Below are 13,639 nucleotides of genomic sequence, written 5' to 3' on the forward strand. Positions count from 1 at the left end.
TGGGTCACAGCTTCGCCACTGCATGACTGTGCAGCAAAGGGAGCCGTATCAGACCATCACCCCATCCCTGCTTGCTTAGCTCCGGGACAAGCTGTGATTTGACAGATCCTCAGACAGGTTGGGGCCTGTCTCTGTCCCGAGATCTGCAGTGTCCCTCAGGATCACCCTGGGCTGAACCCCCACCCTCGAGAGCACCTCTTACTGCCAGAGCCCCCAGATTCCTGCAAGTACGCAGCAGACACTGCTCCCACCAGTCCTCACTGCAGGGGACTCCCGGTGTGCACACCAGCTCTACTTTCCTCCAGGCAGCCTGTAAGCTAACAAGGACCTCGGTCACTTCCCTTTTACAGGTCCAGATACCAGGGCACAGCACTTACGGCGTTTGCCCAATATTGTCCGCGAACATGAGAAAGCAGAACGAAAGCCAGTGCTCTGACCTGGCTGGGCAAAAATGGGGGAAAGTGGATGCATACCTGGTTCCTGTTCGTATCCACATAATGACATAGTATGACCAGTGTTCACCTCAAGGGCGGCTAGTAGGGTTATTTGGGAGCACTTAACAGTTCCTATTAACTGTCAGAAAAGCCACCAGAGAATGAGGTATCTCACCACAGGTGGTCCGAAATAAGGATAAGCAAAATGGGAGACAGGTAAAGAAAGGGAGAACATTAATTCAAGGGAGTGTGAGGCCCTATGAGCTACTAGATTTGTACACTTCCTACAGGGTGCTGCAGGTCACTAGGTTTTAATATGCAAGACCTAACCCTTCCTTAGTATTCCATCAAACCAGTGTCAGTGCTCCCCTCAGCTCAGGACCAGCAGAAACCTCGCCACGCGTGGATCCTCTTGAGTTGCTGCTCCTCAGTAATGGAGCCAGGGGGAATTTCCAGTCCGTTCGAGAACGCCAGTGGGGTTGGGTGACAGAGGCTGCAGCTGTGAGCACACACATTGCCATGGGCTGAAGCTCGACCAAGAGCACAGTAAATCCAGGCAGCTGGTCATTAGGCCTAAAATAGCTACTTTTTGACTGCCTCCAACAATGTGTTTCTGAAAAGTGCTAGAAATTCAGTTTCCTAGAGGGTAACTGTTAAAGAAATTTATTCACATGTCAGGAATTTTAAAAATGTGTTTGTTTTTAATGCTTATTGGTACTTATGCATTAAAAGTAACTACAAATGTCTTATTAAAGTTTCCACCTTAAATGCACAATTTTACCTCATTTTATTATAAGGAATTGTTACAGAAAATGCAAATATCAATATTTGAAAAATACATTCCATACACGGACTCCAAAGAAACAATGCCGATAAGCGCCATGGTCTGATATGATGCCATCACCCCACACTGAACAGCACCCCAACGGCTTGAAAGCCAAGGTGATCGACCCAAATGTGTGGCTACAGTTTCTGCCCAGCCACTGCCCTCTCCCTTGGTAACAGCCAACTCTACACATCTGCCAAGAAAGGACAAGCCATTAAGTCAAGCAGTCTGCCAACCTGAGACTTCCTGGCTACAGAAAACCAATGTTGTCAACTGTAACAGGTTAATACATTATTTATGCCACACAAAAAAGGAAACATACAGGCAATGATCTTCCAAAAAATGTCTTTAAGGCATCTATGATTACTTCTGGGAATTTAATAAGTGTTTAGTAATATCTTATCAAATGGTCAGCTCTTCACTAAATTTCTTCCATAAAAGGAGAATGTGGCTTCCAAACCTCTTTGGAAGTTGTTTCCTCTCTGCCGCCCCCTCTCCCCAGCTGGGAGTGGGAGCTTTGCTGCTTCAGATTAGGAGGAGATGGGCTTGCAGTGCCCAGATCTTCCGGGCTTGTCCTGAGAGAAGCAATCCCAGGTCCTGGAAGAAAGCTTGTTGCAGGAGCTCTTTCAGTTTCCACCTGTGAACTCCAAGTGGCTCTGTTGGTGGGAGTTACATTTAACTGCTCAGGCTGTCACTGGGGGATTACTTTGCCGTTCATGTCTAAACATTACGTAGTTCCACAGTGTTCTTTTTCTCCAGATTAAAGAAACCTACCTGGAGATCAAGGCTCTCCCCTCTCAAGACTTTCCCTCCACTTCATGCCTGTAGATAAGATTAGCACAATACAGTTCAATACAGTAGATGGAGACATGAGTTGGGAGTGGTGGGGATCCCACAAGCACGCTGAGTTCCATGCAGGGACCCCATTCAGGGAGAGGAGTGAGGAAGCTGAACAGGGCGGTCAGAAATGACTCAGGGCTCTGAGGTAGAGGACTAACAGTCACAGGGACCCCACTCTTAGAACATGGCAGGTGAACTGAGCAATCTAATCCAGCCTCGACTACATTGGTCTTTGGGGTTGACAGTGCATAGGCAACAAACTCCAGATGGAACACACGTCCTAATACATCATTCAATGAGACACCACTAAAAACATAACTGAAAATTAAAAAGTCCTACGTGTAGGCACTTAAGTTTGTGCGAAATTTCTGTCTTAGAGGATCATAGCAAGTTAGTTTAGGCATTGGATTCCTATATAGCACATGGTTTGTACCATCATCTTTAAAAACAACTGTTAAGAACACACTGTATAATAAATCTGGTGATGAGCAAGAGGCAGTTAAAAAGCTAAGTCAGCAGAACAACGTTGATTGATGCAGCAAATTATACCTCAGTAAAGTTTATTCCTGTTCTACTCATTTACAATTGGCAACTTTCTAAATGAATAAAATTTAATTTTTGCTACTAGTATTTAAGTTACGGATTAAATTGAACAGGAACAGCCAGTGAGTCCTGTGGCCAAGTCTTGCCATCTTGGAGAACACAAAGGGGGCTGAGAGGGGCCAGGTCCCCGCCAGGCAGTGAGTGGGCCAGGCCCACCAGGCAGCCACCACTCCAGGGACCCGCAGAGCAGAGCCCAGTGACGGCTGGCATGGTCAGGGAGACGTCCTAGTCTGGGGAAGGGTGCTTTCCTAGGCCTGCAGGACTCACAAAATGTTCCCCTGACCCACGGCTGCTCAGTACCATAGCTATCCCTAGACTCAACATATTCTAAACATGATTTTAAGTGCAATTAGAGGCAATATTGTTATTGAAATTGGTATGGTAGGGCCGGGGAAGGACAGTCAGTCTCATCTCTGACTGAATTCCCGTCCTCCTCTCTCCACCATGAATGTTAAAACAAGTAAAAAGGACCAACCACCTCAATTCATACCTGGAGCATAACTATCTCACTTTACAATGAAAGAATCAAGCCAACTGCGCCCCTACCTCCTTGTGGCCCTCTCAGGCCACAGAAAATGGAAATTGACCCCATGCCTCACATGGTCACATGTTTGCCAACACTCGTTGTTTTTCTATAAAAATTCTATATGAAACATGTCACAGACTTTTAGTCCCCAACTCTTCTAATTTTTCTTTTAAACATTGTGCACAAGCTCATATTAACATAGAAAGCATATATATCTTATAAATCACAGAAATATTAAAAAAAGTAGCACTGATTTATCTGCTCATTTACACACACATTTAAGTAATCGAATGTATAAATCTACAGCAACATAGAGGACATACCACTATCCAAAACAAACAAACAAGCAGGCTGATGCAAAAAATATTTAGTCCCTTTACACATATATCCATACTTCATTAATGCAAAAAAATGTAGTGGTTATTAAATGTCTGAAAAATCAGTATGTATGATTGAGATTGTTAATCTCTGAGTGTAACTGTAACACATATTGTTCATCTCAGAGTTGTCTTTTGTTTTTTCAGCAGTGGTAAATAAAGGGTTCTCTCTAAGTGAGTACTTTTTAAAAAACTGGCCAAACCCTGAAAAGATGTTTAACACCTCAGGGTTAATACATGTAAAGCAGAGACTAAGGCCCAATAAGCTCTGGCCCAATTCAGCATCCAAGCCAGCGCCTTCCAAAACCAGGTAACACACGCCTGGCCAGGGCCTTCAGCTGTGGGCTCCTATGGGGCATGGTGAGCTACACAGAACTGGGGCCTGGGACCAACAGCATTCACAGCGTAACCAGGGCAGTCTCAGCAAGAGGCACTCAAGTCGAGGAGGTGGGTCCTTCCACCTGAGGCTGGAGAGCCCCTTCTCATCCCCTGGCCTCTGTGACTCTTGCTCCAAAAGGTACTCTGCAGGAGTTTCCCTTTAAGACTTAGTGTGAGCAGAGGTCCAGTCAAAGCTGATCACTAGAATCACTGATGCATGGGTGTATTTTTTGAATATGGATTTTAAAATTGGAATCACCAATAATGCAGCTATATAAAAAGTGCAGCACAATAAAAGTGCATTTCCTCCACCACTCCCTAGTGGCAGAGTGAGGACTCCACAGACAGGACACAGCAAGATGAGAGAGGAGATGGCTGCTAGGAGGTGCCAAGCCCAAATTGCACTGCTGACACCCGAGTAGCATGAATACTGGTAAAGCTTTCAGCTGTTAAGGCCACGGTTTCTCAGCTCTCATTGTGAACCCTGTTTAGAAAGATTTCACCTTTTTAAAAAGGGGTAGCTCACTATAAATACAGCTTAGCTTTAAAAAAAAAAGAAAAGAAAAAGACTTCAGGGCAAGAGGATCCTGTAATCTTTATGAAAACACTGTGCAGGAACGTCCAAAGCCACTTACCCTAGAGTAAGGCCAGCCCTCCTGGAGCAGCTGGCCGTGAGTCGCCCAGGCAGGAAGACTGCGTGAGCGCTCTGAGATGGACACTAGGCTACCGGAAGGGAGAATGGTTCTCAAAGTGTTCTTGTATGCTGCTAGCAGAATGGGTCTACTTCCTATCACATTTACCACTTAGGCTCATGGCCTGGTCCAATTAGTCAGACACCTAGTGAACTCGATCACAGTCACACGGACAATCATACAGAGTCACCTGAAATGGGATCTATCACACATGGTCCTTAATTGTTCGTTCCAGTCTATTGCCTCAGGGAGACGTTGGCCAGCTCCTGCTCTGGGGTCAGCCTGGTGAGCAGAGCAGCTGCTGGGAAGAGACTGGGGAGGTGGCCCGGACCCTCCTGGGGGCTCACTAAGAGACCCCGCCCAGAGTCAGTACATCAAAGCAAATGTTGCAAACTCGCACAGGCTTGTTCAGATCAAACTTTATAATGGGAATCTCCTTGGTCGAACATTTATGGCAGAGAAGACGTCCGCAGTGACGACTGTGGAAGCAAAGAAAGGAAGTGTGAGGGGGGTATTGAGGAGCAGGGGACAGCCACACTGCCAGCCAAATTCTACCAAAGCATGTATAACTTTCGTCCATGAAAACAAATTTCCATCCAATTGTTAAGTTACAGTGATTCTGGAGAAGGCTCTTTCTTTAACAATCAAGAGAGACTCGGCAACAAACAGCCAAAGAACCATCTCGCTGTTTGGAAATAGCCCCTCATTCTTGGGAAGCACACCTTCCAGGAGGCAGTAACTTGGCTCAGCTCTGCTACAAGCAGAGAGCCTGGCAAAGGAGACACAGGCCGGGCAGGCTCCCTGGGACCTGGGAGCCCGGCACTCAGCAGGAAAGACAGCGGTCTGAGTTCCCCTGCCCTCCCTGTATCCATACAGGGATGCAGTCCTGCCCTCACATCCCTCCTTTGGGTCAAGTTTTGCCCAGGAGAGTGCAGGGCCCTGGCAAGGTCATGGCTTATGGAAAAAGGCAGAAGCAGTGGCAATAGCAGGAGTCCCCTCCTCTCTGGCCAGGGTCTCACCAGTGGTGTTTGCGAGTCGTGACTCCGAACTTGGCAGTGCACTCGTAGCAGTTGGAGCCGTCACACCAGGGCGGCTCCTTGGACAGCATATCTGTAACACAGGCAGGAGACGCTCCTGTCAGACAGCAACTGTGCCAGGCAAGATGCGGAGCTCCAGAAGGAGCAGGGAAACAGTAAACAGCGCGCTGCGGAGTGACCGAGGGACGAAGGAGCACACACTCGAACTGGGTCAGGGAGCCTTCACAGAGGAGAGTATGGAGACCCAGCACCACCAGGCAGGCTGGGGAGAAGGAACCGGTACCCAGGGAGCGACACTGCAGTGTTTGTGGGGAAACGCATGGCTGCAGTGTAAGGCGCAGTGAGGAGAGAGCAGAGACCACAGCTAGGAACACCGGCAGGGACCACATGGTAAGGGGAACAGCGAGGAGGAGACCACGATACGAGACACTGAGTGCGAAGGACCTGTGGGGTCAGGCATGCACCCTAAGAAGAGTGAACAGCAGCAGGGAGCGAGAGGGGCGGGGAGCAGGAAGGAGACAGTGAGGGGCTTGGTCTTGGGTTTGCAGAGGCTGTGGAGCATTTGGGTTGGGGGTTATCAGTGTAGATAACAGCAACAATCATGAGGATTCATTTAGTGGTCACTAGCTGTACGCCAGGCTCTGCCTGAGTACTTTGTACACAGTAGACTGAGTGCCCAGGGAGGAGGCAGCACACGAATCACTCATTATCAAGCACCTCTACACGCCAGCACTGCATTAGGCTCCTATTCTGAGCTCTTAAAAGGCCAACCAAGTGCATGCAAACAGTAGACCAGGCATCACAGAAACACAGCTTTAGCACTGGCTCTGCTACACATCAGCTTTGTGACCTTGGGTAAATCACTTACATCAAAATGGATAGCTAATAAACATTTCTTTAAAAAAAAAAAAAAATATATATATACATATATATATATAGTTGATTTCAGAGAGGAAGAGAAAGCGGGAGAGAGAGAGAGAGAGAAATATCAATGATGAGAAAGAATCATTGATCAGTTGCCTCCTGCATGGCCCCTACTGGGAATCGAGCCAGCAACCCAGGCATGTGCCCTGACCAGGAATCAAACCCCGACCTCCTGGTTCATAGGTCGCTGCTCAACCACTGAGCCACGGCAGCTGGGCTACTAAATATTTCTGAGCTCATTCCTCTGCCCATACTATGGGGCTAATAACCCCGTGCTGTGTCCATTGTGGGTGACGACAGCACAGTGACCTGCAGGCACTTGAAGCATTCTGATTCTCTCTGCCTCGTCAATGGGGAAGAACAAGTATTGAAGAATCAAGAGTGAAGAGCTCCTCTTCACAGAAGGAAACAGAAACAGAGAATGGAGAGTGAGTGGGGCTAAAGCAGAAGCTACTCTGAAGGAGGCAGAGTCTGAATCAGCCGAAGGATGAAGGTGCTGATGAGCAGCCAGGACCCAAGGAAGGGGGACCTGCCTGGAGCTTAGAGAGCTCTAGCAGCAGCAAGGGGAGTGGGAAACCAACAGGGGCCTCAAGGCGAGCACTGAAAGAGACTAATGGTGACCCTCCCCCCGTGGCCCGAAGGCCCTTCATGGCATGCACACAAAGTCCTGCACGGTGCCCGGAAAACGGCTTGTTCAGGAACCAGTCGTTAGGAACGCACAGTTCCCCAATACGTCTAGTCTCAGCACTGCACTGTGCTCGCAGGGCAAGGGCGGGAAGTAGGCCACTCACCTAACAGTCTGAACAGGAGTTGCTTGGTGGCAACCTGGTAGTTGAAAATGTTGACTCCTTGGTTATTATTCACCCCGAGGCGAGCCCCAGATCGGACGATGGCTCGGCACAAGTTGGCATTCCCCTTCATGTATGCTAGCAGCAGCACTGGAAAACAAAACACAGTAAGGCTACTTCCCAAAGGGCTGGCAGAGGGCAGCTGAAGGAGGACAGCCCCATTGGGACAGAGGAAGCCTGTGGCCAGTGAGACCCTCACCGAGGACCCGGCCCTGAGCCAGGGGACGCCAGCGCAGCTCCAGCTCCAGGGACACCCCCTTGCCCATTCGGAGCTTCGGCTGCGGGAACTAAAGGGGGACAGACACTGATGGAAAAGCACACACTGTCTCCGCCGCCTTCCCCTGGCATGAAACACCAGGAGGACAAAGCTCTTTCACACAATGTAACTGAATCTAAAGGCCCGTGAGGCAGGCACACAGGCAGAAACACGTCCGTGTGGGAAACATATTCCAGAAAGTTCTTCCACCCCCCGGAGCCCGTCTTCGGTGCAGGCGCAGGCCCAGTGGAACCAGGCTCTGGCCGGGCCTTCCTGCTGGCCCTTTTTACTAACAACTACAGCTAATTGTAGCTCCCCTTCGCTTACCTTTCCAGACACTTAAATTCTTTCACTTAATTCTCTCAATAATCCAGTAAGATAAGGGTTTTTATCTGAAGTGAAGAAATGGGCATAGAGAACTTGCAAAGTTTACCCAGAATTGCCTGCTGGAATATGAGCGAGGTATCTGTAGCCAGGTCTGCTGTGTACTTCAGTGCTTGCCTGCCTGTTTCTTGCTCCTGGAAGACAGTGCTCCCCAGAGCAGGTGCTGGGCCCAGCAGCTCACTCCCAGGGCTGGCTCCTCGGAAGCTCAGGCTCACCACTGCCGGCTTAAAATCCACGCTGTGGATCAAGGCCAAGAACTCTCCCCAGGGCCAGGGACTGGTGACAAGATATGTGGTCCCGTGCTAAGGTTCAGGACACCCCTGGTGATGCATCGTGCCAACGCCGTGGAGGCGCTGTCTGGCCTGAGGGCAATGAATGGGACACATCAGCAGGAAATGCTCAGAGAGCCCTGCACTGGGAAGGAGAGATTTGGGTTTCATCGTCGTTTCCTTACTTGAAAATGGGGACACACTGTACTGCTTATCTTATAGCATTGTTGTGGGTGTTCAACAAGAAAATGAATGTCAAGGTATATGTATATTTTTAAAAACTATGAAAGCTACACAAATTAATATAGCGATTGTTCGTATCTAGAGCAACACCATTAGAGAGGCCTATTTTCAAACCCCCTCAATAAGACATCAGCCCTTATCTGTATATAACTTGCCGCGTTCCCAAAGCATGTCAACAATTGTGTAGCCCACTTCCTCCTTCTGAAGCATCTGTGAGGTGCTTATATTTTATTTCTCTCCTGGTATATGGGAGCTTGGGAAGGGCCCTTGTTGCCTAGATATCTTAGAGGTACATGAGGGCAACAAAAACAAGTGGGCAGGCCTGTTTGGACAAGGGTATGGCTGTGGAGCACTAGATCAGCAGACACACATCATGTGCTGTGCCTCAAGTCAGACACTGCCCAATCCAAGGCCGGGGTCTGTGACAGATGCTCAGAGCCCAGCAGGAGTGCACTGGACTGAAAGCACTTACACAGCAACATGTGTGCCTGGGCTCTCGTTTTTCCAGGAAGCAAGGAATACAGGAGACAGGACACACAAACAGCTCATTACATACCCGTGTTTCCTTCTGCATCCGGTTTATCGAGAGGATACTCAGGCATGCACTCTAAGAAGAGATCAAAGATGGCTGCTGCATTCTCTTTGCCATATTGTCCCAAAATGTGCAGTGGCGACTGGCCTCTGACAAAACAAGTGGAAAAGTTAGGTATGTATCTGCCACAGCCATCATCCAGAAAAGAAATGAGATTTTCTGAACTCTGTGATGCTGGACAAATAAAAAAACACATAATCCTATATAATAAAAGCATAATATGCAAATTGACCAGTAGGCGGGGGGATGGGCCGGTGAGCAGGCGGCATCAGGACAGCCAAGCATGGGCCAGCAGGCAGAGGGAGGGGACAGCAATGGTGGGGGGAAGTGGCAGCAACCAGCGATGGTGGAGGGGCAAGGGAAGGGGGTGAGGGGCTGCGCCGACCGGCACTGTCCCCTGATCAGCTACCTGGTCACCTCCTGCAGAGGGAGGCCAGACTGCAGCTTAGGCCCACTCCTCACTAGGGGGAACGGGCCTAAACTGTCAGTAAGACATCCCCTGAGGGTTCCCAGACTGTGAGAGGGTGCAGGCCAGGCTGAAGGACCCTTTGAGTGCACGAATTTTCGTGCACTAGGCCTCTAGTAGGTCATAAAAGTTTTTCTAAAAAGTATTCTTCAAAAAGAAAAATTCCAGGGTACCAAAGCCTTGTCCAGTGCCACAGTGGCCAGTTCTGCAGCGTGTGTGTGGGGCTAATGCGAAGCACCAGTGACCACCAGCTTCAAGGGGCAGCCAGGCATGTGGCGCACTGGCCTCTGCTCTGGACCACACACACTCACCGCACACTCACCTTAGGTTAAAGGCTTCGGCGTCCACGGTGCACTCAGTCAGGAGGACCCGGATGTTGTTGAGTCGACCGTGCATGACAGCGAGATGAAGAGCTAGGGAATAGAGCCTCTTACTGTGCAAGCCCGGAAGCACACACAGGAAATCTTGACTGCTCCTCACCCTCACAACCCTTGCTCTAAAAGGGACGCAGACAGAGCAGCCGCGGTCCACTTATATCCTTTCCAGTCTTCACCACCCCCAAGAATGAGCCATAAATGCAACCTTATAAGACTTTGCTTTCTGCTTCCACAGTTACCCAAAAATGAGCTTTAATGGTTTCCTAAAGAAGCCACTTTTGGCTTCAGGGGTCACCATTCAGATCATAGGCTGCTCAGAGCCTGGACAGTGGCATTTTGGATGCCTGGCTCAGAGCCTTCCCTGCTATGCTCTGCTCCTATGAAAGCCAGCCTCCCTGAGGGGGAGCAGACCCAAGAGTGCAGGGCACCTCCACCCCTAGAATGGAGGGACTCCTTAAGGCACTCGGCACTGGACAAAAGGGAATGACTGGGAATTACCATTATTTCCATTCTCATCCACAGCAGCAAAGTCCACTCCATTCTCCAAGAGGACCGAACAGATGGTGGGCAGGTCCTGCTGGGCAGCGAGATGGAGGGCGGTCTGTCGGTGCTTGGTTAATTCATTCACTTTGGCTCCTGCAAGAAGCTGTTGAAGTTGATCACATGAGCAGCCTCTTTGCCACAATCAAACAAGGTCCTACTTAAGGGGACCAAGCCTGTCTGACTCTGACATCCACGGAGTCTATCCTGCTAGCAAAGCTGGGAGCATAGGGCCTCACACACACTCCTGGCATAAGCCAGCAAACTTGCCCAAGGACAAACCGACAATCATCAAAATGTTAAAAAGGCATTCCTTTGGACACAGAAATTTCTACTTGTAAACATCAGTACATAAAATTATACAAGACTGCAATGATGTTCACTATTAAGGCTGTCCATTATTTAGAAAAGTAAAACCAGATTGCAAAAAGGATTTAATTATGAAAATGACAATATAGCCTGGCTGGCATGGCTCAGTGGTTGAATGTTTACCTACAAACCAGGAGATCACGATTCAATTTCCGGTCAGGGCACATGCCCAGGTTGTGGGCCCAGTGTATGGGGTGCAGGAGGCAGCCAATCAATGATTCTCTCTCATCAGTGATATTTCTATTATTCTCTCTCCCTCTCCCTTCCTCTCTGAAATCAATAAAAATATATTTTTTTAAATAAAGTATTAAAATATTTAAACAAAAAGTCAAATTAGGAGACAGTATGATAGTATTATTCATTTGGAGAGAGAGATACAGAGAAATATATATACATTCACACATAAACATAGAAACTGAAGGTATTTAAAAACATATATACCAAACTCAGAGGAAAAGTTGAGGGTTCGAGAGATACTTTTTGCTTTATATCCATCCTTATATGCTTTAAGTTTTTCACAATAAGCATGTACTATTTTTTTCTTAAGAGGGGAAGGAGAGAGAGGGGAGGAGGGAAGAAAGAGAGAGAGACATCAATGTGAGAGAGAGGAATATTGATGGGTTACCTGCCGACCTGCCATTGAATCCAAACCCTAGGTATGTGCCCTGACTGGGAATAGAACCCACAACCCTTTGGTGCATGCGACAACACTCCAAGCAACTGAGCCAAACTGGCCTGGGCTAGCATGTACTACTGTTATATTATTTTCTAAAAGAAAGACCGTAACAAAAAAGACAGAATCAAAGGCAGGAAGGACCTTTAAATAATATCTGTTAGTTTAGCATTTGAAATTCATTCAGAATCCACTTTCTGACAAAGTTTCACAGACGGCTGCTATTAACAGAAAAGGATCTGCAGTTTGCAGTCAGAGGTGTTTGCTCCCCTGAGGGCTGAGGCACCTAGTTCCTGTCTGTGTGCAGGCACTCTGCCTCTGGGAAACCCCGGACACTGGTTAGCTGCTCTGCTTCTCACCCTGACTTTCCAGTCCCAGGCAAACCAGCTTCTGGGCACCCAGTCAAGTCAGTCATAGGTCCAGACAGGACATAGCACAGAGGGGTATTCATGGTCACAAGTGCTAGGGATCATAGCTAACCCTAGGTTGGTTAACTGGAGGAGGGGAGAGTTTGGGTAAAGGCATTATGCAATGCAAATAGGTTCTAACATTAAGCTGTACCAATTCACAAACAAAGGACTGGATGGTCACTGGAAGATCTGCTATTTCTACTCCTATCACTGTGAGCTCAGGACTTGGTAAGGCAAAGGCATGACCTTGGTGAAGGGACCCGCCAACCTCCCTAGGCTCTCAGTGTGGCAGGCGGACTGATGAAATGCACCCCTATGTTCACTGCAGCATTATTTACAATAGCTAAGATACAGAGACAACCTACGTGCCCATCATGGGTGAATGGGTAAAGAAGATATGGTGTGCATGTACATACAACGTGCATGTATACAGTGTATGTATATATATTATATATATACTAGAGGCCGGTGCACAAAAATTTGTGCACTGGGGGGTGGGGGGGGGTTCCCTCAGCTCCCCGGGGGATCGGGCCTAAGCTGGCAGTCAGCCATCACTCTGGCAGAGCCCGGGGCTCTCGGGGGATGTCCACCTGCCAGCGGGGAACAGGCCTAAGCTGCAGTCGGACATCCTTAGCACTGCTGAGGAAGCAGGAGAGGCTCCCGGCACCACTGCTGTGCTGGCAGCCATCAGCCTGGCTTGTGGCTGAGCAGACTTCCCCGTGTGGGAGTGCACTGACCACCAGGAAACAGCTCCTACATTGAGCATCTGCTCCCTGGTGGTCAGTGTGTGTCATAGTGACCAGTCATTCCCAGTCGTTCTGCTGTTAGGGTCAATTTGCATAATGCCCTTTTATTATATAGGATAGAGGCCTGGTGCACGGGTGGGGGCTGGCTAGTTTGCCCTGAAGGGTGTCCTGGATCAGGGTGGGGGTCCTGCTGGTGTACCTGGCCAGCCTGGGTGAGGGGCTAATGGCTGTTTGCAGGCCGGCCACAGTTCCTTCAGGGTGAGGGGGCCACCTGGGGTGCCTGACAAGCCTGGGTGAGGGTCTGAGGGCTGTTTTCAGGCTGGCCAGACCCCCTTCAGGGTAGGGGTTCCCACTGGGGTCCCTGGCCAGCCTGGGTCAGAGGCTGATGGCTGTTTGCAGGCTGGCCAAGCCCCCCAGTGGGGACCCTCACCCCATGGGGGTGTGGTCAGCCTGGGTGAGGCGCTGAGGGCCGTTTTCAGGCTGGCCACGCGCCCCCCTCCCCCCCCCGGCAACCCAAGCTCCCAGCCTCTCCTTTTGTTCTGGGATTTATTTATCTTCTATAATTGAAATTTTGTAGCCTTGAGCGGAGCCGAGGGCTGGCCAGGGCAGGCGGGAAGCTTGGCTTCCTCCATCGCTGGGGGCAACCCAAGCCTCCTGCTCGCTCCAGCTCCGTGGTCGCCGCCATCTTAGTTGGGCTGATTTGCATACTCGCTCCTGATTGGCTTGTGGGTGTGGTTTGTGGCGTGGCTTGAGCATAGTGGAGGGACAGTTAATTTGCATGTTTCTCTTTTATTATATAGGACAGTGTGTATATATAGACTATATACTA

At 49.2% G+C, this 13,639-nt stretch overlaps 1 protein-coding gene across 2 annotated transcripts in view; it reads right to left on the bottom strand.

The window, feature by feature from the left end:
- Positions 1–3,335: 3,335 nt before the first annotated feature.
- Positions 3,336–13,639, bottom strand: part of ANKFY1 (ankyrin repeat and FYVE domain containing 1) — a 67,046-nt gene continuing 56,742 nt past the window's right edge. For both annotated transcript variants that reach the window (XM_081110637.1, XM_081110638.1), the window contains exons 20-25: positions 10,571–10,718; positions 10,018–10,108; positions 9,194–9,318; positions 7,429–7,575; positions 5,696–5,786; positions 3,336–5,155 (exon numbers count right to left, since the gene is read on the bottom strand). In XM_081110637.1, coding sequence (XP_080966763.1) covers positions 5,023–5,155; positions 5,696–5,786; positions 7,429–7,575; positions 9,194–9,318; positions 10,018–10,108; positions 10,571–10,718 — 735 coding nt within the window. In that variant the 3' untranslated portion in view covers positions 3,336–5,022. The remainder of the gene's footprint in view (positions 5,156–5,695; positions 5,787–7,428; positions 7,576–9,193; positions 9,319–10,017; positions 10,109–10,570; positions 10,719–13,639) is intronic.

This window comes from Myotis nattereri, assembly GCF_964212035.1.
Source record: "Myotis nattereri genome assembly, chromosome: 16".
NCBI lineage: Eukaryota > Metazoa > Chordata > Mammalia > Chiroptera > Vespertilionidae > Myotis > Myotis nattereri.